Source organism: Hyposmocoma kahamanoa, unplaced genomic scaffold, assembly GCF_003589595.1.
Source record: "Hyposmocoma kahamanoa isolate Upper Pololo Valley unplaced genomic scaffold, ASM358959v1 86, whole genome shotgun sequence".
NCBI classification, from domain to species: Eukaryota; Metazoa; Arthropoda; class Insecta; order Lepidoptera; family Cosmopterigidae; genus Hyposmocoma; species Hyposmocoma kahamanoa.
Genome location: NW_020654289.1, coordinates 16,478,921 through 16,501,502, shown reverse-complemented (window position 1 = coordinate 16,501,502; position 22,582 = coordinate 16,478,921). Strand labels below are relative to the sequence as shown.

General features: G+C 35.5%; 1 protein-coding gene across 1 annotated transcript in view; it reads right to left on the bottom strand.

Annotated features, from left to right (window-relative positions):
• Window positions 1–10,375: 10,375 nt before the first annotated feature.
• The window catches only part of LOC113234656 (ubiquitin-conjugating enzyme E2 Q2), a 25,080-nt gene continuing 12,873 nt past the window's right edge, over window positions 10,376–22,582 (bottom strand). The window contains exons 5-8 of the mRNA XM_026470061.1: window positions 21,381–21,552; window positions 17,423–17,614; window positions 16,479–16,706; window positions 10,376–10,874 (exon numbers count right to left, since the gene is read on the bottom strand). Coding sequence (XP_026325846.1) covers window positions 10,843–10,874; window positions 16,479–16,706; window positions 17,423–17,614; window positions 21,381–21,552 — 624 coding nt within the window. The 3' untranslated portion in view covers window positions 10,376–10,842. The remainder of the gene's footprint in view (window positions 10,875–16,478; window positions 16,707–17,422; window positions 17,615–21,380; window positions 21,553–22,582) is intronic.

The window sequence follows — 22,582 nt, the reverse complement described above, 5'->3', positions numbered from 1 at the left end:
TAAAAACAACCTGTATATAGTACAGACGAATGTTCATGATGCGTGTCCGAGCAATTGTCCAATAAAAGTTACAACTCATCCCAATTTAAAAGGCATCATGACTGGATTTTAAATTCAACCTTGCTCCTCATAATTGAAGCAAATGTTTACATTTCTACGACGAGTAAATGGAAATTTTTGATTTCCAATATGTATTCGTACAGGACGAAAAACTTACCAAGTTATATCATTATCAGCTAATTCATTTTAATAAATATAATCTATCCAAAGAGAACTTGAACCTTCCGTAATTACTTACATCGTACATGAATACTTCGCGATTTTATAATGATCTCATATTGTAATAAGTAGTTTATTGATCTCATAATGTTTTACTATGAAGTTTTACTACCATGATATTCCATTGTTTTGACTTAATTTGGGGTTCATTTAACAATAATTTGTTTTAATTTCTCTTAATTAACAAATTTTATTTAGTAAAAATTCATACTGTTGTACTGTTTGTTGTGTTGTTTCAAACAAAGAACTAGAACGTTCTTTATTAAATTAAAAAACAAGGTAATTAAATTAATAACTTTTGTGACTATAACGAAAAATAGGGTGATTTGTATTCATATTAAACTTTTTTAATTTATTTTATAATACTAAGTGACGGTACGAAGACGTCGTGGGCCTGGCGGTAAGCGACACGCCTGTTCGTAACAGTTGCAGTGCCTCAGAGCTTTAAAATTCAAAGATCTGAGGGGCACAGCCACTGCGCGCGTCACCTTGAGAAATAAGTTGAAAGTCCCATGTGCCTGTAATTTCACCAGCATGCTTACTCTTCAAAACCGGAACGCACTCACATTACTGCTTGGCGGCAGAAATAAGTGATAAATAAGTGGTTAATGACTATCATCTCAGTCAGTCGTGACCATGGGACCTATTAAGGGCCTGAAACGTTGATTTGGTAGAAAAAACAAATATAATCTACGCGATTTAGAAAATAGTTTCATTTCCTATATGTAACAATCGCATAAACCTAAGAAATCTTTTCACAGTAGTGATAATCATTTAGTGTATAACCACGAAAGCTTTAAAATCTACATAGGTACAACAGTATTATCTCCTAACATAGGTAAGACCACTACCACACTAGCGTCTTTCGAGTGCCAGCATCTTGGCCAAAGTACGCACAGCGTCTTGCCAACGCACGCACAGCGTTGACACGGCGTCCGCGCAGTGGCGACGCAACAACGTCAGCATTGAGCGACTGCGGAATAGTGCCGGGTATACGTCGCGCCGCCGCCGCGCGGACGTGGTGTCGACGCAGTGGCCGCTGTGCATGTGTTGGATCGACGCTGACGCTCGAAAGACGCTAGTCTAAGGGCGCGTTCCCATTATGTCGTGACGACAGATAGTCGTGCAGTTTAAAGTGTCGTGACTGGTATTTTTAAAGAAGTTGTTCAGACATAGAACAACACGATTAACTGTCATTCACGACTTTTTTAACGTTACGACAGTCCCCCGACGATGAATAACGTCACGATAAAAATGTGACGACAGATAATCGCAGCTTCAAACGACTCTGTCGTGCAAACGACAAGGCAGCTGCCGTGAACTGATAAATTGTCGTCACGATGTAATGGGAACATCTAGACACGAGTTGTTCAACGATAAAATAAGCGTCCACGGCCCATACTCGTGATATGGGAACAGGCTAAACGCGACAGTCCAGCGATAAATAAAACGTTACGACGTAATGGGAACGCGCCCTTAGAAGGTAGTCTTTAGACCCTTTTGTGTTGTCTGGATGTTGCCTGACTAGTCAGAAATCAACCAATCAATAACTAATAAATTATGTAACTATGTATCTAGTACCTATTTGTTAATGGCTTTGAATAAAGTTATTGTATTAAATTCATCAAATTTACAAATATATTTGGGGTTCAGATTTTTGGACAATTGGCTACAGTGTTTGACTATCGTATGGAGAAACCGACGTATGATGGTCGGAATTAGCGATGGGCGACTTTAACTGTTAGTAATACATTCATGGGCAAATCATTCGCCGAAGTCAAATCCAAGCATTTTTCCATATTCAAGACTCGAGTCGAATGATTATCGATACCGAATGCCCCTGCGATTCGGTCGGTTGTACGAGTAGAAAGATTATTATGTCGGAACTCCACCAGATCATTCACCATATCCATATCAAAATATCTCTCGTCACAATTACGTATTTACCGTTAGAGAGGGCTAGATGATCTCGAGCAGAAATGCTCTATGGAATCTATGAATTAATAATACTAATTAGTAAGGAATGATGATTCAGATCATTCGAATACGAAAATCAGCTGTTTACTAATTTATCATTCGAAAGACAGGATTAGTAATTAAATTACTAACGAGTCGAATATCGAAATCATTCACAATCGCGCATCGCTAGTCGGAATACGACAAGATACCTAAGTTTATCTGTTCAATAGCTGTACCTACATTCAGAAAATATAAAATAGTATTACGTAGGTGTATATTTCAAACAACGAACAACAAACAACAATATCAGTTAATCAGGTATTGATTACATTAAGATAAAATGTAGGTAGTAGGTATCACTAATAAATAAATAACAATATTAACATTCTTTAAAAAAACCTTGTTTTATCAGCGGATTTTAATGTTATTTAGGAAGTTGCTTGAAATTGCAGCAATGTAACAGGCACGGATTTTTTTTATAATATCAAGTTACGGGACGAACCAGTCGTGCGTTTGATGGTAAACTACATGCCTGTCCATAACAGCTGCAGTGCCACTAAGAGTCAAAGTCAATTAATCATTTATTCCATAGGTAATTTTTTTACACTTGACAACATTGACTTACAATTATATGGACGTCGGGTCCGCGCTAAAAAGTGTCCGAACTTATAGGGCGTTAAAATCGTATACAGAGCGTCATTCACGCTTTAGTCTTCGTTTGTTCGACTGACAGCGAAGCAAGCAAAATTAGACAGTACTGCGATGACATTACAATTTAAATTCAACGTTTTAGCTTTTCCATATTCCTTTACATGTCACTACGTTTAAATAGGTTGACTTGGGACATTTTTTTCGTGGTTTTTGTATTAGACCCGTCGCGGTCGTCCATTTATTTGTAAGTCAATGCTTGAAAACGTACTTGCAGACTTCCCTGAGAAGAACCGAGGAAGAAACTCTAGGAATTGCTCTTTTCAAATAAACTTAAACGATATAGTATACATTCTGAATGATGTTTGTGTGGAATCTAGACTCATGTTGTTTTTCCATACATCTTTATCTAACACGTAGTCTACAATTTTGTAAATTACTTTTCAATTAAAATACGTTTAATGTAATTTAAACTTAGGGAATCATTGACTTACTAGGGAATGGTAATCTTACTATATGCTATAGAGCTTTAAATCGCAAAGATCTGAGGGGCACTGCCACTGTGCCCATCACTCTGAGACATAAGTTGACAAGTCCCATGTGCCTGTAATTTCACTAGCACCCTTACCTTTCAAAACCAGAACACAGTAATACTGACGTTACTGCTTAGCGGTAGAAATATCTGTCTCATCTCAGATCTCCGTGAGATAGAAGATTCTCTAGGGACTCTATCCAGTACGATCTCTCGGAGATTAATAACTAGGTACTGGTTTCCTTGTGAATTTTCGCCGACATACAGAATTACTTCTCTCACACAGAAGCAAGTGATTAATTCGTGACCTTACTAAACCAGACTCACATGACCTACATGGAGCAGGCGTTCTCTTAACTAGTGTTGTCACTAATTTACGTTGCTTCAACTCCGCTGTTGGCGCTTCGTTATGAGAATTTTTAATTAATATTGGATTCATTTATATTTTTCTATAATTGAGTATAAGGAAACCTAAAAAAAAATATATAATACAAACATAAGATTCATTGGACAGGTATAGCACTAAATACAATAATAAATAACATTTAAATAACACAATATACCTACTATAATTCGTTTTCTCATATTTCGTAGGACATTTTCAAACAGTTTGGCATTGTATTGATAAAAAACCGTTTTTATCCGAGGTGAAAAAAAAAACATGAAAAGAAACCGTTTTTTTTTCTTGAGTAGGTCTTTTTTGTAAAAGTATGAAAATAAAAATATGACAATATGATAATTGTATTTTTTTACTACATTTCCTCTTTTGTTGTTAATATTATTCTTCATAGATAAATTGCTCAAAAGAAATGGGCAAAACTCACAGTGTTGTCAATTTGTGGCGAATACCTCAAATTACGGGGAATTTCAACTCGATTGGGCTATTTGTGGGATTGACGCTATGTAGGGAAATTGAGGGGAATATAACATTTTACCTTTTTTTTAATTCTATCGATTGCTATCGCATCGCTACTTTGATGATTACTGATAAAAACACTATTTATTTGTTTATCTAAGAGCGATATCAATATTTTTTTCCACATCGCACATATCGCTTATATAGCAACATTTACATAGAATTATTAGCAAGCCGCTTATATAAAATTATTCGGTAGGATTTGAAGCACTTTGTCCGGGATTGTTAAATTACTACTATTATTAGTCGGTGCGGCTTGAGCCCACGACCCTTCCTCTTCCTCCCGTTTAGGTTAGGTCTGTCTCCGGTATTAAAAAAACTAAATTAGCTATTACCAAACAAAGCCGAAAAAACCACAAAAAACATATATTCTTAAAATAAAAGTTAGTGGCTTATTTTACTTCAGTTATTCCATTTTACTTTTTGTGAAAAAAAAACCAAATTTAGAAAAAAAAAAACCAGGGCGCTGTTTTTTCACGTTTTTTTCTTCAAAAATGTGAAAGAAACTTTGGTTTATTTTTCAAGTTACAACTAGTTTGGCATAATAATTAATGACAGCTGTAATTTCTTTTTATGATGTATACAAATATACTTCCGGACACATAATTCGAGCCACCTCGCATTTTTGTCTTAAAGGGCTAGAATACAACTGTAGTGTTATCGTCGTAGAAAAAGTTTTCCCCGGTATTGCAAATCCCAATTTCTAACAAGGATTTACGGAAGACGTTTTGTAAACTAGTTTCAAAATTGCTTAATAGTTTTTGATCAATCAAACATTATTTAAATTTAGGGCATTTAATACAGAAAATGCGAGGTGGCTCGAATTAAGAGTCCGGGAGTGTATTATATCTCATATGATTATTTTTAAATTGTATCTTTTTTAATAAATTGTTTTAAAGTAAAAAAAACTGATCGTATTAAAATATGTCGTTATCTGTTGGGACACTATCATATTTTTTCAGTTAAATCGAATTGCGAGAAATTGTACAGCAATAGGGCAGGTGAAACTGATATCGTGACATTGAACGTTGTTAGGTTCTTGTAACTAACCGATCGTCGATCAGAGTATACATACCTCAGATTATCCCCTGTAGCACGCTCTTCTAGTGTAAGTGTCCTGTAGCGTTGCATCGAGGTTTGTGCCCACCTGGGTGCTCTCAGGCCCGCTGCTTAAATTACTATACCTGCGGGTTCTTAATCTTCAAGCTCTTGGCCTAGTGGTAGTGCAGTCAAAGCCATCAGCCGTCAACAGCAAAATGTCCTCCATAAAAAAGTGCGGCTCATATTTTGAGCCGAGTGTTGAACAATCAACACCGCCTGATGCCTCGTAGAGGCGAAACTCGTGTCAAGTGTATTTTTCGTGATGCTTTTTAGTAGCGTTTGTATTATTAATTTTATGCGACGAAAGGGTAGAAAAAATTCAACACAAGCGTAGGTAGCGATTGTAAGCGATCTAACCTTCACTGGGTTCGCGGAGTACCCAAATAATTTTTATTAATACGGGTTTTTGCAAAGTAACGCGTGAATCCATAAATTGTCCATTATTAGTTATACTATAGCTATACTTATATAGCATGAACATTTCATTCAAAAAGGTTGCGTAATTTTGGTTAACCCATATTAAATATGGGTGAACCTGAAAAAAAAATATGGAACCTTTTTAGAAATGACACAGATGACAGCGCTTCAAGATATACTTGAATGAAAAATATAATTGAACTGAACGCGATATTTACAGATTCTGATTCATGTTTGTTTCAGAAGTGAGTGAGTACCTATGATATCTGTTACTTGAAACGTAAATTTATGAATAAAACGTTTATTATACTACCCGATTCCAAGGGACCCTAGCTCTAAGGGAGGTGTAATAACAGTTACAGAAGGGATTTTTTTAATAAGAGTGGCGCCCTCATTAGGGGCCACACCCATCCTTGAAGCAGGGCTCTTGAAATAGGTATACATTATATATTAGGAGAAAGAAGACCGTAAAGGTGCTGGTGAAATATTTTGATTTTTTTTTATAATAACAAGTGACGTGAAGAACAAGTCGTGTGCCTGGTGGTAAACTACACGCCTGTCTATAACAGTTGCAGTGCTACTCAGTGCTGTAAATCGCAAAGATCTGAGGGGCACTGCCTCTGCGCATGTACCCTGAGATATAAATTGACAAGTCCCATGTGCCTGTAATTTCACTAGCACCCTTACCCTGCAAAGCCGAAATACTGACAGTAATATTGGCGTTACTGCTTGGCGGTAGAAATATCTCCCTCATCTCAGATCTCCGTGTAATAGTTTCTCTAGAGACTCTATCCACTACGATCTCTCTACGGGGGTTAATGACTGGTTTTCTAGCGAACTTTTTCCGACATACCTACAGAATTACTTCTCTCACATAGGAAGCAAGTGATTAATTCGTGACCTTACCAAATCGGATGCTGTATTGCTCATATTGCAGACACATGGGACTTGTCAAGTTTATGATACCAAAAACGTTTATATAAAAATAATCACATTATTCGCAATAAGATCTATACAGATCTATTTCTTTTTATTTTCAAGTGGAATTTTTTCAATCCCACAATTTTGAGTTACGAAAGTATTCAGTTTCATGTGTGATATTCATGGGTATTGTGTGAGTGGCCATAAAAGATAAAAAATTTAATATAAGTGTCGTAGGTCAACTAAGCCGTATGAATTAGTGTTTTTAAGGATATTTTGCAGTTGACCTTGAGTGCGCAACCGGATAAGAAATTTGTGTGTTACTTTATTTTCAGTGTACTATTTCATTTATCTTATCTTCTTGAGAGAAATTTTTCAATTCGAAATTAACATTAGTAAAGTTTGACAATTATTAGCAATATTTTATCATACGAACATGCGATGCGATAACCGACCAAATAAAATAAATAAATGTATGATGTTTATTTATTTTATTTCTTTAATATGGCACAATTACAGATAATAGACTACAAATAATACTTAGAAATATTACATAATCATGTAACATGGTTTTGACATTCTGACATTCAATTACTTATAATTGTTTACAACATTCATATTAGGTAAATATTATCATAAAAAGAAAAATGTGAAAGATAATATTGATGTTATTTTTTGCTTAAACTAGAGTACAGTGTTGTTTTAAAAGACATTGTAATGACTACAGAAAAAAATATTATAGGGTCGACACATAATTCGACTCAGAATTCAGTGTGTAATAGTCCATTTGGTGAAACAATGCTCGTTGTCAGTGATAAACTTTATAACGGTGGAATATGCGTGACCAAGTATGTACCGTAAACATAGATAAATGTTCGACCGGAAAGTTCACGATAAAATTAACTATTTTATGCATAGGTCCGACACGTGCCTATGATCTTCGAGACTGACCATACAGGAGTCCAAAGTTATAAGGCAGTTTACTCCGAAGTCCGCAGTTTTCACTTAAAAGTAAGGTCAAGATAGATAGGTTACTTGTATAGTTTGCTTATATCAATTATTATAAAAAATGGGGTTGACTTGTTGCATAAGACCCATTGTCCGCCAAAGCAGAATACTACTTCAGCAACCAATAGATTTTTTTCTTTTGACTAAGCAGCTGCGTGGTAAGACACAATAACCATATACTATTGTTTACTAAAACATAGCTCCCTCATATCTACTTTGATAGATAATAGACGCTTACGTCTTATAATGCGTAAGTCCTATAATGCCTATAATGCAAAAGATGATATGGATAAGAAAGGTGTATGGAAATGTCGGCCGATAGGGGAGACTGGAAGAAAAATACACGTGCCGACCCCACCTAGAGTGGGACAAGGACAGGAAGAAGAATAGCAAGCTAAAGTTTTAATAATTAATCCTTTCACGGACAGTTACGGCGTTTACCGTAAAATTAAATATAGGAATATGATAGTACCCATAATACCCCGCTTCGCTATATGGATCTCAAAAAACCAACTACGGGCTTTACAGTACAATTTTCAAGTGCTTTCTGGGTAGTTGCCGCTTACTACTTTTCCATAGAGACGTATCAACAACGTAGTGACAAAATTCAATGGTTTACATAATTATAATCAATATTTTATATTGAATCAATATAAGCACTACGCCAAGAAAAGTACTGACACTTTTGTGTGCGGTATTTAAGTACAGTCCATGAAAGCGTTAAGGTTACCTAGAAGAATTTACTGATAACAAGGCGTCCATTGCAATTTTATGTTTTTGTAAGTTGTGTCTTGTTATTGACTGCAATAAAAAACAAAAGAATTGAAAAATTCCAAGACCACGATTATTCATATCCCTGTCTTCATACCGTTATTAAAGCCTCATAACTTGGCTTTACTAAATGTCGATCCACTCTCACTACCAATTTTTAAAAATATGGACGATAGTGGACACCGTGTACACAGATTTCAAGGCTTTCGAGAGGGTGGATTTTGAAAAGCTTGCAAACTAAGAAACATATAAGATTGTTTGCTTCTTACGTTATGTAGAATTAAAAACATTGTTGTCAATGTTATAATTTGACACATCCAGTGTGGTGTACCTACCTCAAGGGTCTAATTTTGAACCTCTTCTGTTGTTGTGTATTTGTATATTGACAATTGTAAATAAATAAATAGACATAGAAACACTCAATACTACTTCAAATGGCTTTGGTTGAGTCCGCAAAAGTGAAATTGTTGAATCAATCACTTTGGAAAAAATATATAGTAAAATTTAGGATATACACTGATTACAATATGGCGTGAAGACGATTCTTAAAAGTTTTCACGATAGAAAAAGAACAAACTTACCTCGAAATTTTACAAGAAAACCGATGTATTCAATAAATAGTTTACATATACCAATTACTTTTTTTTTATATCGACTGGACGAAATAGAACACGTGTACTACACGATATACATTTCTCAAATGGTTTTAATTCGTTTCTAAAAAAATAAATTCTGAAATAAAGCCAGAGTCCAAGCCGCTCGACCTCAGCAAAATGAACCGTACGAGAAACATTTGAATTTGAACTGAGCTAGTATCGACTCTTAAAAACAAATATAGTTTACCATATATCAAATACGGAAAATATATTTACTTTTTTTTTTAAAAAAGAACATTAAACACAATTAGGGTTGTATATGTACATACGCAATAGAAGCGTTTGGGTACTTAAAGTATATAAAGTATACACTTTTAATATTAGACGAACCTATTTACATTAGTGCCTCATCAATTAGTTGACTTGTGATCAAATGAAGCACCGCTCTTCAATAAACTAGGCGGTATATCGATTCTCTAACAAAGCGCAGCAGTCTTTAATTATTTTTTTTTTCTTCTGTTTTCTGTATATTTTTGCCACCTGAAATATTTTTTTAGTTTTTCAGTTTTGTATAATTTTGAAGTGAATATTTTTCCCGTGGACCTAGAGATAGAGTTTTTTATAAACGTTTCAAAATTTCATTACTTAAATTGAAGACCCGCGGAATAATTTCATTCGGAAATTGCAAAATACCTACCCATATTCTGACCCATACAAAAACCACATCAGTTTTAAATTTGCACTTATGAATCACTTATTATTTTATATAAAAAAAAAAACACGAAAATCTATGGGTTAAAAAAGAGATTAATAAAATAAATATAATCTTATCACCATGCTTGTTCGCGATCCCTGCGCGGTTAATTGTAGTATGAAGAAGACTGAAATCGTTCTCTGGGTGATCGACAATAAATACAAAACAAGAATATTATACACAAACATACATTTTTTATAAAAAAAATATTTTTTTTATTGCATTACTCCCTGTACCCATAATAAAACGACACGTACCATTGTAAAGTACACATATTTTTCAATAAATCTAGCCTTCTGTACGACGTGGGTATACTTTTTATAATTTGTTGGGCCATGATCTTTGGGTAGACGTCGTTTCGCTGCGCTTTGATTACTTTTCAAAGGGACTCTTAATAGCAGAATAAAGTGTATTCTCCATATTAATAAGATATATTCTAAGAGCTACCTGACGAAGGCACAGACCTAATAAGTAAGTTTCTTACACTGCTACATAAAATAATTCCGAAGGTTTCTAATGGAATATAAACAACAAAATAAGAATCACAGGTTTTTATTTCAATAACTAAAAAGAAATGCAAAGAATTTTCCAACTTTACACTCCAGTAACGTCTAGGGCTACTATATGGATAACTTTAATGAGAAATGAATGATTACAAAAACGTTACACATTAAACATTTTCCTATAAGTCTTATAAAGTCTCTCGTTAACGCCCGTCGCACTTCAGAACAGTAATAGCACTTAACAATATCGATTAAAGTACACGTACAATACTCGAGATACCACCTTCAGTCATTCTTAACTTAAACCGTCGCGTTATAAAGGAATTTAAGACTCTCTTTAACGCAAACTCGCAGAGTCACTTGTCAATTTAAGAGTTAACGTTTGTGGGCGTTATAACTGATGCACGTTAAGTCTTAATGTTAGCAGAGGGCCGGCATTAGCCGTCCTCCTTTGGAGGCGTGAACCAACCTGTAACGCATAAAAGTTCAATTAGATGACAGAAAACGTTATTATCTCTAGTTACACGTATTTTTATGTCGACCCGGAAAAACAATAAAGTCATACCGCGATAAGAAAATTGTAACTAGTTATAATCGTTTAGTGAATAATTAAAACGGTTATAATTTAAACAGGAACAATTCTGTAAAAATGTAATGTGTTTCCTCCTCCATACGGTAGTAATTAGATGGCTAATGGTCTTATATGGATCAATATTTTAAAGATAATATTTGCCATCGAGCCGTCAGACTTTATACTAAAGATTTATTAGTTACGTTACGTTTGTCTAAATGTTACAATAATAAGCATAAATAGTCACCAAAATTAAAAGGTGTTTAAGCGACCAACAGGATTAAATTTGTCACAAAGCGAACGTATAAAAATGACAATATGCTACTGGTTTTAATTGAGCACATCATTGTACTCTGTTTTGGTAAATAGACCATAACTATTTAAATTTTAAATGTTTGTAGAAATTGACTCTCCTCTCAATGAATAAAGTCCTCTTCCAACTTTTGTCACTATTACGTACCCTTGTCACGAGCTAATTTAATATTTCGAAATATTCCTATATTAGCCGTATCACGTTCAGTAGGTGTCTTCAGCATTTAAGTTGCGATAGCAGAAGCGTGAAAACCTTGTAGAAAACTATAGTAATCATTATCATTTTTTTTGTATTTCAATATCTGTTCAGTTGTATTGAAATTTTAACTTTAAATGTAATTGTTTTTGGCGCCGTTTCTTTATCGTTGCTTTGTCTTATTTTGACGATCGTGTACATCTTATATTTTGTTTCAGTTTTTAAATAAACTATAAGTCATCGAGTACATAACCAGAAATAGAGACAAAATAAGGGCCATCCATCCCTGGCAACTCATCGGGCAAATGGGCCTTATATCACTTTTAAATATCAATTCTCGTTTGCGCTGAAATTACAAATTACAAATTACAACGCTGAAATAGTACAGTTCCAACAACTGACCTGTGTGTACATCCTCAGATATTCCAAAAATATTCTGTATTTATTGTAATCATTGACCTACCAATAAATGGACGTCGGGTTCGCGCTAAAAAGTGTTCGTACCTATAGTGCGTTAAAATCGCATACAGAGCGTCAATCGTGCAACAATCTTCGTTTGTTCGACTGACAGCGCGATTGTCAATCATGCAGTACCATATAATAATAACTTGTAAAGCTTACTGCAGTAAAGTGTAAAAACAGGATTTTGTATCATATTTTCACTAAACAAATATATTGTGTTATATATAAAGGGTTATTTTGTACAGTTTTATATAATTTAATTTATATATAAATGAATCGTAAATATAAATTACAAAAGCACACAAAATAATCAAATAGCTAACTGTCCTTTATCTACACATTTCATGCGCAAAAGATGGAAAGAGACCCATTACGTACGACTCATTAAGTAGAAGCTTACATAAACTTCTTGGTCATTTTCAATTGTTCGAACCACAAGCGATTGAAATATTGAGAACAAAGAAACTATAGAGTCGCTTTGATTTTAATCTTATTTTTAAAATGATTTTTTATTACACGTTAGCAGTAACTAACAAAATATTGTTGTACCGTTTTACGGCTTGGGATTACCTATCAGAAGTCAGAAAATACATTTGCCCGAAATAACATTAGCTCGAATTTTCATAATGTTAATGTTGTACTTTTTTAAGAAAATTACAAAACAAAAACTAATTTTATCTTTGTGAAAAGCATCAAAATTACTCGAAAGCGTAACGGTTTTATTATAAATCGGTTTTCGAAATTACGATTATTTGATTATACGTTTAGTTGGAATATCGGTACATTTCTTATAGTACACGCTTATTTTCACATTTGTAGTAATATGTGTATGTATGTATCTGCCCAACTCTTTACTATTTCTTTAAGTGAATTTGTACTAAATTCGACATAATAATATATATAAAAATTAATTAATATTTACGATAAAGGTTAGTCACGTGTTCACTAAATATGGTGCATTTTCTTAAATTTTCAGTAGAAACTGAATGTGGTGTTTTTGGGCCCGTAAATTGTTGCAAGCAAAATTAGGCAGTACTGCAATAGCGTTACAGTTTAAATTAAATGTTTTAGTTTTTTTATATTTCGTAACATGTCACTACGTTTGTATAGGTTAACTACGGACATTTTTTTCGTGATTTTTGTATTAGATCCGACGTCCATTTGTTGGTAGGTCAATGATTGTATTAAAGATAATATCTCTAAGAATGGGGGCTGTTCCATTCGGTGGTGTAGGGAAAACAGCAAAACATCTAATTACAAAACAAACGGAATCACATTTCATAGGTAATTAAATATTAAATATGTAATTTAGCAATTTTCGTCCATTATAGCAAAGTTCAAGTTAAACTGGTTGATAGAAGTGCAGAGCTGGCCAATCGGAGCGCAGTTGTCACAGTAATGATTTGGCAGAATAGTTTTCAAACATATTAAATGACATTTCGTCTGTATTTCTGGTTATATACTCCATGCTATAAGTACATTGATCTTGTACACTCCTCATTAGCAACCAAACCTGTTCAACTCCATGCGCAGGTTCGGTTTTTTTTATTTGTAAAAAAACATACAACAGCTGTTGATTAATATACAAAACTTACCTGTAAAAATAGACCATGTTAAGAGATATGGGAGACAATTGTTCTCGTGCGTTCTGTATGAAAATCATGGGTGACACTTGACAAATTATATTTTAAAAGCTACATCAGAAACAGACTACAAAAATGCAAACTTCCTGGATTTGGTTTTGCAGGACCAATTTCATTGGATTATACAATATGGCCTCACTTTCTCAAACTCGTATCTTAAAGCACAAAGTTACTGAAATGCAAAAAATGGATTGTATATACAAATTTTGCTGACTGATTTCACATCATATTTCCTTCATATTCACACACTGGCTTTTATTCTGGCTATTCTTAAAGTAATGTATCCAAATTAACTCCCTTGACAAGATATTTAAAATAAATAGAAAGTTTTGCCATCTCCTGAACAATCACTCTTTATAAGATACGAGTTTGAGAAAGTAAAGCGATTAAAAAAGATCGTCGAACTTCTGTGCTGCCGATCAGGTATCTCTTTTTTGTCATCTACTTTATTATGAAGTAGTGGTCCTTGGTTGGACGTTATGGCGTTACATCAGTGCTGTCAAATTATTAAAATAGATTTTAACGTTATTGTAAGTACCTGTCGATGATCACATTGCACGCATCCTTAGAACTAACCGCGAAAACATAAAATAAGGCAATTGGAAAAATAATATCACAATAGAATTAAAGTGTTTTTTCCGATCGTGACGTTGGAAAAAATCGTCATTTCCTATAGTGGAGCCATACAATTTTGAAAAATAGAATATAATAGGGTTGGTGCCAAGCCTATTAAAAACTAACCAACCCTATAAAAAAAATCTATTTAACATAAGCAAACGATACATTCGTTTTTTACTTATTTTGTCTATTTCCATAAAGTACTATTTTTCGATTTCGTCAGCTTGGGTGTGATATATTTATTTTTATTTTTATTTATTTATTTATATTCAGGTTACTGAGACCCATAGATACATACATTACAGACTAACATACATAACAATATAAAATAACACTAATTACTAATTTAACACGTATTTAGGTTGTCGGCGACGTGTGGCGCCATCTGGTGTCAGGCAACCGGCCACGGAATCGCCGGTATAGGACACCCTTCGGCCAGAACTCCTCCTTCATGAAGGTCGACAGATGTTCGGTCGGCACTCTCACCACAAACGAATTAAAGTTCACGTAGTGGCGGGACTCCAACCGCTCGACCCTCAGGGTGTATTTGGATTTCAACCTGATGTACTCCACTATCTCCTCAGACTTCGTGGAGTAATGCAGGCGTGACAGGTACAGCAGCGTTGTCGGGATTGCCGGACGCAGCAAAAAGTTGGACCCTGTCGGTGCAGTGCCGCACAGGTTACGGCTGGTGGGCTTCCTCTTCTTCTTCTCCACCTTTGTGAAGCCGTCATCGTCGCACCGGTCCGTCTGCCTCTGTGGTTTTGCAACTTCAGAGACAGGTACACGAGGTTTTTTCATCCCCTTCGTTGATAGCTGCCTGGCTTGTGGTTGTGGAGCAACGGGTCGGTTAACAGCTGCGACAGCGGCGTAATCACGTGGAGGGGTCAACGTGTTTACGCGTGACGTCTCCGCCGGAGCGGACAATCGAGGGGCGGGGCGCGGGGAAACGCGCTCAGCGACAGCGGTCGGTGACGCATCCGTATGGGCCGACTCAAAACTGCCGATAGATGCATTATGTGCCCCGCGACGAGTATTCACGTTACAGGCCTCGGGTGACCTACTTACCGAAGTTGCACTACTCAGTAATACAACTTGGGCACGTAACTCACAGATGGTGTTATCCGAAGCCTCCAATTTACATTGAACTTCGGCCAGACTTGCTTTCAGGGATGTGATGTCCTTAAGCAGCCTAGTGACATCGACATGGTCGAACGTGACAGGGGGCAGCTTGTGCAGCTCCTTTGCCACGAAAGCAGGCACGTCGTCTGGGTCGGTTTCCTTTAACATCGTTATAATGTCCTGGATACTCTTCGTTCCTCCATCCCTCCGGCGAGATGGCATCTGCTCGGCCTTGCCAAGCACACGGAAAAGCAGCGCCTTGCCACTGCAAATCTCATCTTCTTTAAAGTTTGATTTGCAGATCTGCATGATGCTGACTTCGTCCATAGTGTCGATGGCGTGTTGTATGAACGCCAGCAGTTCATTGGCTATGAGTTGTTGGGAACCCATAGTCAATTACGCGCAGCGGTCATTACCGCGCGGATCGCGAATTAATATAATTCTTACTGTGTGAGCACGTCCGAATCTGAGCGTGCATCGCACCGGACTGATTATATAACACTGATTATATAACCGATATTTAACATGGCAATAAAAGGAACCAAAGCAAACGCCAAAAACCGATCATAAGTAAGCAATTTCTGGATGAGTTATTTTACTTGGTTTCATCGAGGTTTATTTATAAAGGTTTTTTTCAATAAATGAAAGAAAACGACAAATTTGTCCACAAAAAACTAAAACGAGAGAATATTTTTTAAAACCAATACTTTTAAACACAATTTTAAAAAACGCGCCCTGCGTTAAAAAACTAGTGGATGACTTGTCGGTATGGCATATGTTGTATACAATGGACAAATATTAAATGTTTAACCTAGGGGTAAAAAATGAATTTTCATACAGATTTCGCGGAGTAATTTGTCTTGAATTTTGGTTGTAACTGCGTTTTCTTTCATAATAAAAGTGAACATGTTCGAGCATGTTTTGCAAATTCTCAGGGTCGCTAACATTGCATACTTGCTAGCGCCACAAATGATATAATAGATAGATGATCGGTCTGTAAATACCTGGCTCAGTCGGCCAACGTTTTTGATTCCTTGGGGAATCCTGTGATCTATGGTATCAATGGTAAGTATGGCATTACTTGTGATTCGTCGGTATGAGTTTGGAATTGTAATCTTAAGGCGAAAGAACAAAAATGAAAATACAGACCGTTCTTCTCGTGTATCTGCACGAGGCACTTGAAACTCTGCTGCGCGCGCGCCAGGCTGTACTGCGACTGCGAGACGACTTTCGTGGCCCCGAACTGGATACGCGCCTTGCCCTTGACGAGGGTCGCGGCGATCTGCATTATGACTGCCTCCACGGTGTACGCGGACGACCAGCCCTGTTTCGTTAGGAGTTCCATGCAGATTGCTCCGCCTACTAGTACGTAGCCTCCTGGAAAAATATTCATCAATGGTTTACATAGGGTTTATTTTAATCGTATATATATATATAATTAATGTATATATAATTTACTTTTGTGTGCAAATTGCAAATAATCGCGATGAAAAGGTTTGAAATTCGATCATCGAGTTCCTAAACTAAGCAATTTAGCAATTTAATAAATTAAAAATATGAAGTCTTATTCAAAACATTATTACGGCCTTTCTCTGATTAGTGTTCACTACTAAATTTCCGTGGAATGTTTTACTATTTAAATGTTCTAGTATATTTTCGTGTAATTGTTAAATAATATTTCACGATACAATACCAATTAAATAATATTGCAGGAAAAAAAATCGTACTTAAATAATAAAAATTGCCTACGGAAATTAAGTAGTGAACACTAGTCCGAGAATGACCGATAATAATTCTGGGTAAAGGTTCCATCAAACTAGTGGAATAGGCTTAAAACAGGTCAGCAAAAGCTTTATGCAATATTTTCATACAATATTTAGAAGCGCAGTTGCAACGCCGTTGTCGTGAGACGCGTATTTCACTTTTACAGTCACAATAGGGACCTAAAATTTACAAAAACGCAACAGACGCACGGCTGCTGCGTCACAAACACGCCACACTACAGCGCTTCTATAAGCGTCGTAATTTTAATAGGCGGTATCCAATGTTACACAAAACTTGTTTTGCAATATTGAACCAGACGTAGTTCTCACCTGATATAATAGGATAAACAACGCGGACAAAAGGCGGCTCAAAAGGATAAGTCTCCTTGAACATAATGTTGAGCAGGATAGAGTCCTTGCCCTCTTTTTCTTTCAATAGCAGAAGATCATTGTGCAGCGGACTGTCTGGGTCCACTGAGCGCAGTCTGATGTTCCACTCGTACAGCGAGTCGTTTACTAACTCTGGAAATTGATAGAAAATTTAAATTAACGTCAAAAATCCGTTTTTATATACACAAGATAACGATTTACGGGAAGGAAATTATGTTTTACTCGCGTTGAAATTAAAGAATCAGCCAAAAAACCATTGACGGTAGCTATTCGATGTTGATGATTTTTTGTTGAATTAACAGGACTAGGATAGCGTCAATGGTTTCATCATCAACCCATGTATACGTCCCACTGCTTGGCACGGGTCTCCTCTCAGGAGTATAGGCCATAGTCCTCCACACTGGCCCAAATGCGGGTTGGAGACTTCACACGTTTTCCGAGGGTGGTGAACCTTCATCGACGTGCAGATTTCATCACGATGTTTTCCTTCGCCGAAGAACCAATGGTATGTTTCACATTAAATTTCACACAGATTCCTCTCACAATTCCGAGAAAGTCAGAGTTATGAGCCTGGATTCTAACCCACGTCCTCTGCTTGAGAGGCGGTAAAGTCAAAGATTATTTATTCCATAGGTAAAATAAATTTACACTTGAAAACGTCACATTTAAGCTACTGCTCGTTCACTACGCTGACCTCCCTGAGAAGAACGAGCAAGAAACTCTAGGGATTGCTCTTTTCAAATAAACTTAAATGCCACGGAATACCCTTTGAATCAAATTTGTGTGTATTCTGGAGTCGTGTCGTCTTTCCATACATCTTTATCTAACACGTAGTCTTCAATTTTGTAATATAATTTTTCGATCAAAATATTTTTAATGTAGTTTTTAAACTTAGGAAATGATAAACTTAATATATGCTCCGGAATCTTATTGTAAAAACGTATACAGTTCCCCATAAAAGAGTTGTTTACCTTGGTTAAACGAAATCGTGGTACCATGAGTTTGGACTTAGCTCTAAGGTTAATATTATGGATATCTTCTTTCTTATTGAAATTATGTATATTGTTACGAGCATATAAAATATTTGAGTAAATGTACTGTGATGCCACAGTCATGATACCAGTCTCCTTAAACTTTTCTCTGAGAGAAACCCGAGAGCCTAGACGGTACACAGAACGAATCGCTCGTTTTTGCAATACAAATATGGTTTGAATATCTGCCGCTTTACCCCACATGAGAATCCCGTAGGACATTATACTATGGAAGTAACTAAAGTCAACTAGTCTAGCAGTACTAACATCGGTAAGCTCACGTATTCTGCGGACTGCGTATGCAGCGGAGCTTAATCTGCTGGCCAGGGAAGATATACGTGGAAACCATTGAAGTTTACTATTATTTAAGGTCACTCCCAAGAAGACTGCTTTATTAAAAAGGTCTAACTTTTGTCCGTTTATTTCTATGCTTGGACTAGTCGATTTTACGTTAGGTAATTCAAATTTAAACTAAATTTAACACATTTTGTCTTCTTGGCATTAAGCAATAAACAATAAGCAATAAATAGGTCTAATAGGTAGGTAGGTCTAACCATGTTTTTTTCAATGGTTTACGATAGATAGTTATATCTATATAGATAGATAAGATAGTTTTACACACATATATATATATATATATATATATATATATATATATATCATATAGATTGTTTCATTTGGGTATTTTTGGGACGCTATACAAAAAGTTATATTTAAATTGACTTCTAAAAGAAAAAAAATCTCGTTTCCACCTTGGATAGAAATAATGCAGAATAATGAAAAAGATAGTATTTTTTGGTGATGAAACTTCTTTAAGGCTATGGAAAGAAACGCTATTTCCGTATAAAATTTACATTACCTCACACTAAATACAAACAATTGCGAATATTACAATTCGAAATTAAAAATTAAACCTTGTTGATACAGCTGCATTTTTGGGTTTAACTACTTTGGGTGTAAATATGTGTAAAATTACAATGGGCGAAATTAATCCATGGATGCGATGTAATAGATAGGTTGATAATAATGACGATGATGTTGAATGATTAGTGATTAGTTATACAAGAATAATAACTCGCAGTATTGACACCATACTCTCACATAGTGCAAAAGAATAAGAAAACTCGGTATTTTAGTCATAAGCAAGCCTTGTGAGAGTACTAAACATATCATTAATTCCTTCAATACAGGGAGAGCTACCCAGATCAGACGTGTTTTTTTTTAGTTGGTCATACCAGGAAATATTTTTTTTAAACAGGGTTCGAGTTAAAAAATCTTTTAAGACAATAGGGAACATAAGGGGAAAATGTTTGGATATTTGTTAGTTAATGACGAATTTGAAAGTTATAATTGAGTGGGGAAGAAGACCAAGAATGGCGTACAGTTAACAAATAAATAACGTCAAAGTTAGCAGCTTTAAAGAGGTCAAGGAGCTAGTTATGAACTGTGAGGAGTTGAGGAGACTTAGACCGACACGAACCTGGCTCTTAAATAGGGCGAAAAAACGGTTGAGTCCACCAGGATCCCCTAGCCCAATCCCCCAGGGGATCTTTGTGAACTCAGCAGTTCATTAGAATCCCCTAAGTTAAATGTATGTAAAGTTGCAATCACATTGCGACAATAAATAATTACTTATCGTACTAACAATTGTCGAGAAAGCTGGAACTCAGGTTTAATTAAAATGATTGGCCGTAAACGCCCCAACATCATACAATTGTTAAAGGTACTGAAAAGAACAAAAGCTACAAGACGCAAAAAAATGTAATTGCAAATGATAAATTCATCCAAGAAGTAGAGCTGGAATTATTGAATAATGATATAACTGTAGGACAGTTTTTAGATATAGTTAGGTAAATGATAGTACCAATAGTGTTAAACTAGCCACAGTTCGCTGAAATTTCATTTGTTTTTCGGCTTTTTTTCGCCCATTTTTCACATTCATTATTTCTTTATGAATTTTTTTTTTTTTTTTTTTATTATGATTTAGCATTATTTCTATTATTAATTTCTTGAATATGGCGAGAATGCAAATAAACACTATAGCGCCATGGCGCTAACCGTTAAGCTAAGACATAGACTAAAGTATGTAGTACCTACTGGTACACCAGATGTCGCGACGAGAACCAAATAGCTATTTTTGTAACTAATTTGTTTTACATTGAGAAGCTGCAATTTATTAAAGCTACTTTAAATTTGTAGTAAATCATTTTTTTTTTAAATCATCTAGATGGTATTTTGCACAGATTTTTGTGGACAACGCTGGCTATTTTATTTTGTTTAGGATTAGCTCCATCTACCCATATTAGCAAATGTTAATTTATAAATTATTTTCTTTTTTTACAGTACCAAGTGACGAGACGAACAAGTCTTGCGCCTGGTGGTAAGCGACTCGCCTGTAAATAACCATTGCAGAGCCAGTCAGAGCTTTAAATCGTAAAGATCTTAGGGGCACTGCCACTGCGCCCGTGACACGTTGACAAGTCCCATGTGCCTGTAACTTCACCAGCACCCCTACCCTTCCAAACCGGATCGCAGTAATGCTCACATTACTGCTTGGCGGCAGGAATAGGTAAAATAGTTTGTAACACACGATGCCATCTATTGACACGTATGTTTGCCAAATTTCAGGAAATAATTTAAGATAATATCAATACTTTAATAATATTTAGTAATATTTTATATTGAAGAGGAATTAATTGATATTTACGGTCATTCACAAAATATAAACTAATTCCAGGCTATTGATCAGCGCCATCTAGGCATAAGACGGTTTGACCTTTTTCAGAGTTGCGGACTGTAGTATGGAGATTAACATTCCACTTGAGTTATTGGCCCGTGGCTAAGACTATGACACTAGTTTTACTCACCAATAGAGTACATATTATTCTTGAAGGAGTGAGAACGATATATGTCCCTGAGCTCCTTCATCAGTCGATCAGTGGCCTGCAGGCTGCCGGAGACGCTACCCGATAGGTAGTCTTGCCGCTGATTTTGCCGCAGTCTCTCTAACGTCGCTAAATGCTCTGTTTCCATGTCATCCTGGAATTTGTTTACTAATACATTAGTACTCTCGAAATCAATTGCAATAAAAATAAAAACAATCTTTCTCGAGTCAAGACTAACTTGTTAACTTGTATTTCCTTTCCACAACGATTGATTGATGATTTATTATTACCATAATAATTAGTACCTACAGAGTACTAAAAAAACGGACCTCAAAAGTTCGTGGAATAACATCATAATTGCCAAGTTTTATTGAAATCGGTTACCGGAAATTGCACGAAACCGGATTCATCCCCAAGTTTACCAACCTTAGAGGTGCAAAATATTGTCTAATATTTTCTGCAAATTTAAATGGGACTACTAGCGAGGTATCCTATTTCCAACAAAAAAAAGAATCATGAAAATCGGTTCACAAATGAATTATCGTGTAACGCACCTACCGTCAAAAAAAATCTCCTTTTTTTGAAGTCGGTTGAAAAGTCATAAATTAAACATGTCAATACATGCTATTTTGGAAATGTCAATAAATTTCCAAAATAGCAAAGTCAAAGTATCACTTATTACAACACTTAACAGCACAGTGAACGAGCGTAGAAAATGTCATTTTCTACGCTCGTTCACTGTGCTGACTGAAAAAAAAACGAGCAGGAAACTGTAGGTATTGCTCTTTTCAAATAAACTTACATGCTATGGAATACACTATGAAACTAATTTGTGTGGAATCTAGAATCTAAAATCTGGAATCTAGAGTCATCTCGTCTTTTCATAGTGTATGCGGACTAAATTAAAATTAAATTTAAATTTTTAAATAACGCACACACTCGACATGGGGCTATTTTGAGTGTGTGCGTTATTTCAAAATTTAAAATTACCGAATGGATCATTTTGCGAATAATGACATTATTTTTCATACATACATACTTATAAACGAGACTATAAATGTATTGATACCATTCAGTGATTTTTGAACTTTCAAATCGTGTTTTCTCTCAACTCCACCATTTTTGAGTTGTAACAGGAGATCCTGTTGGTGTCACGTGCGATGTATCAAATTTAATTGCAATAC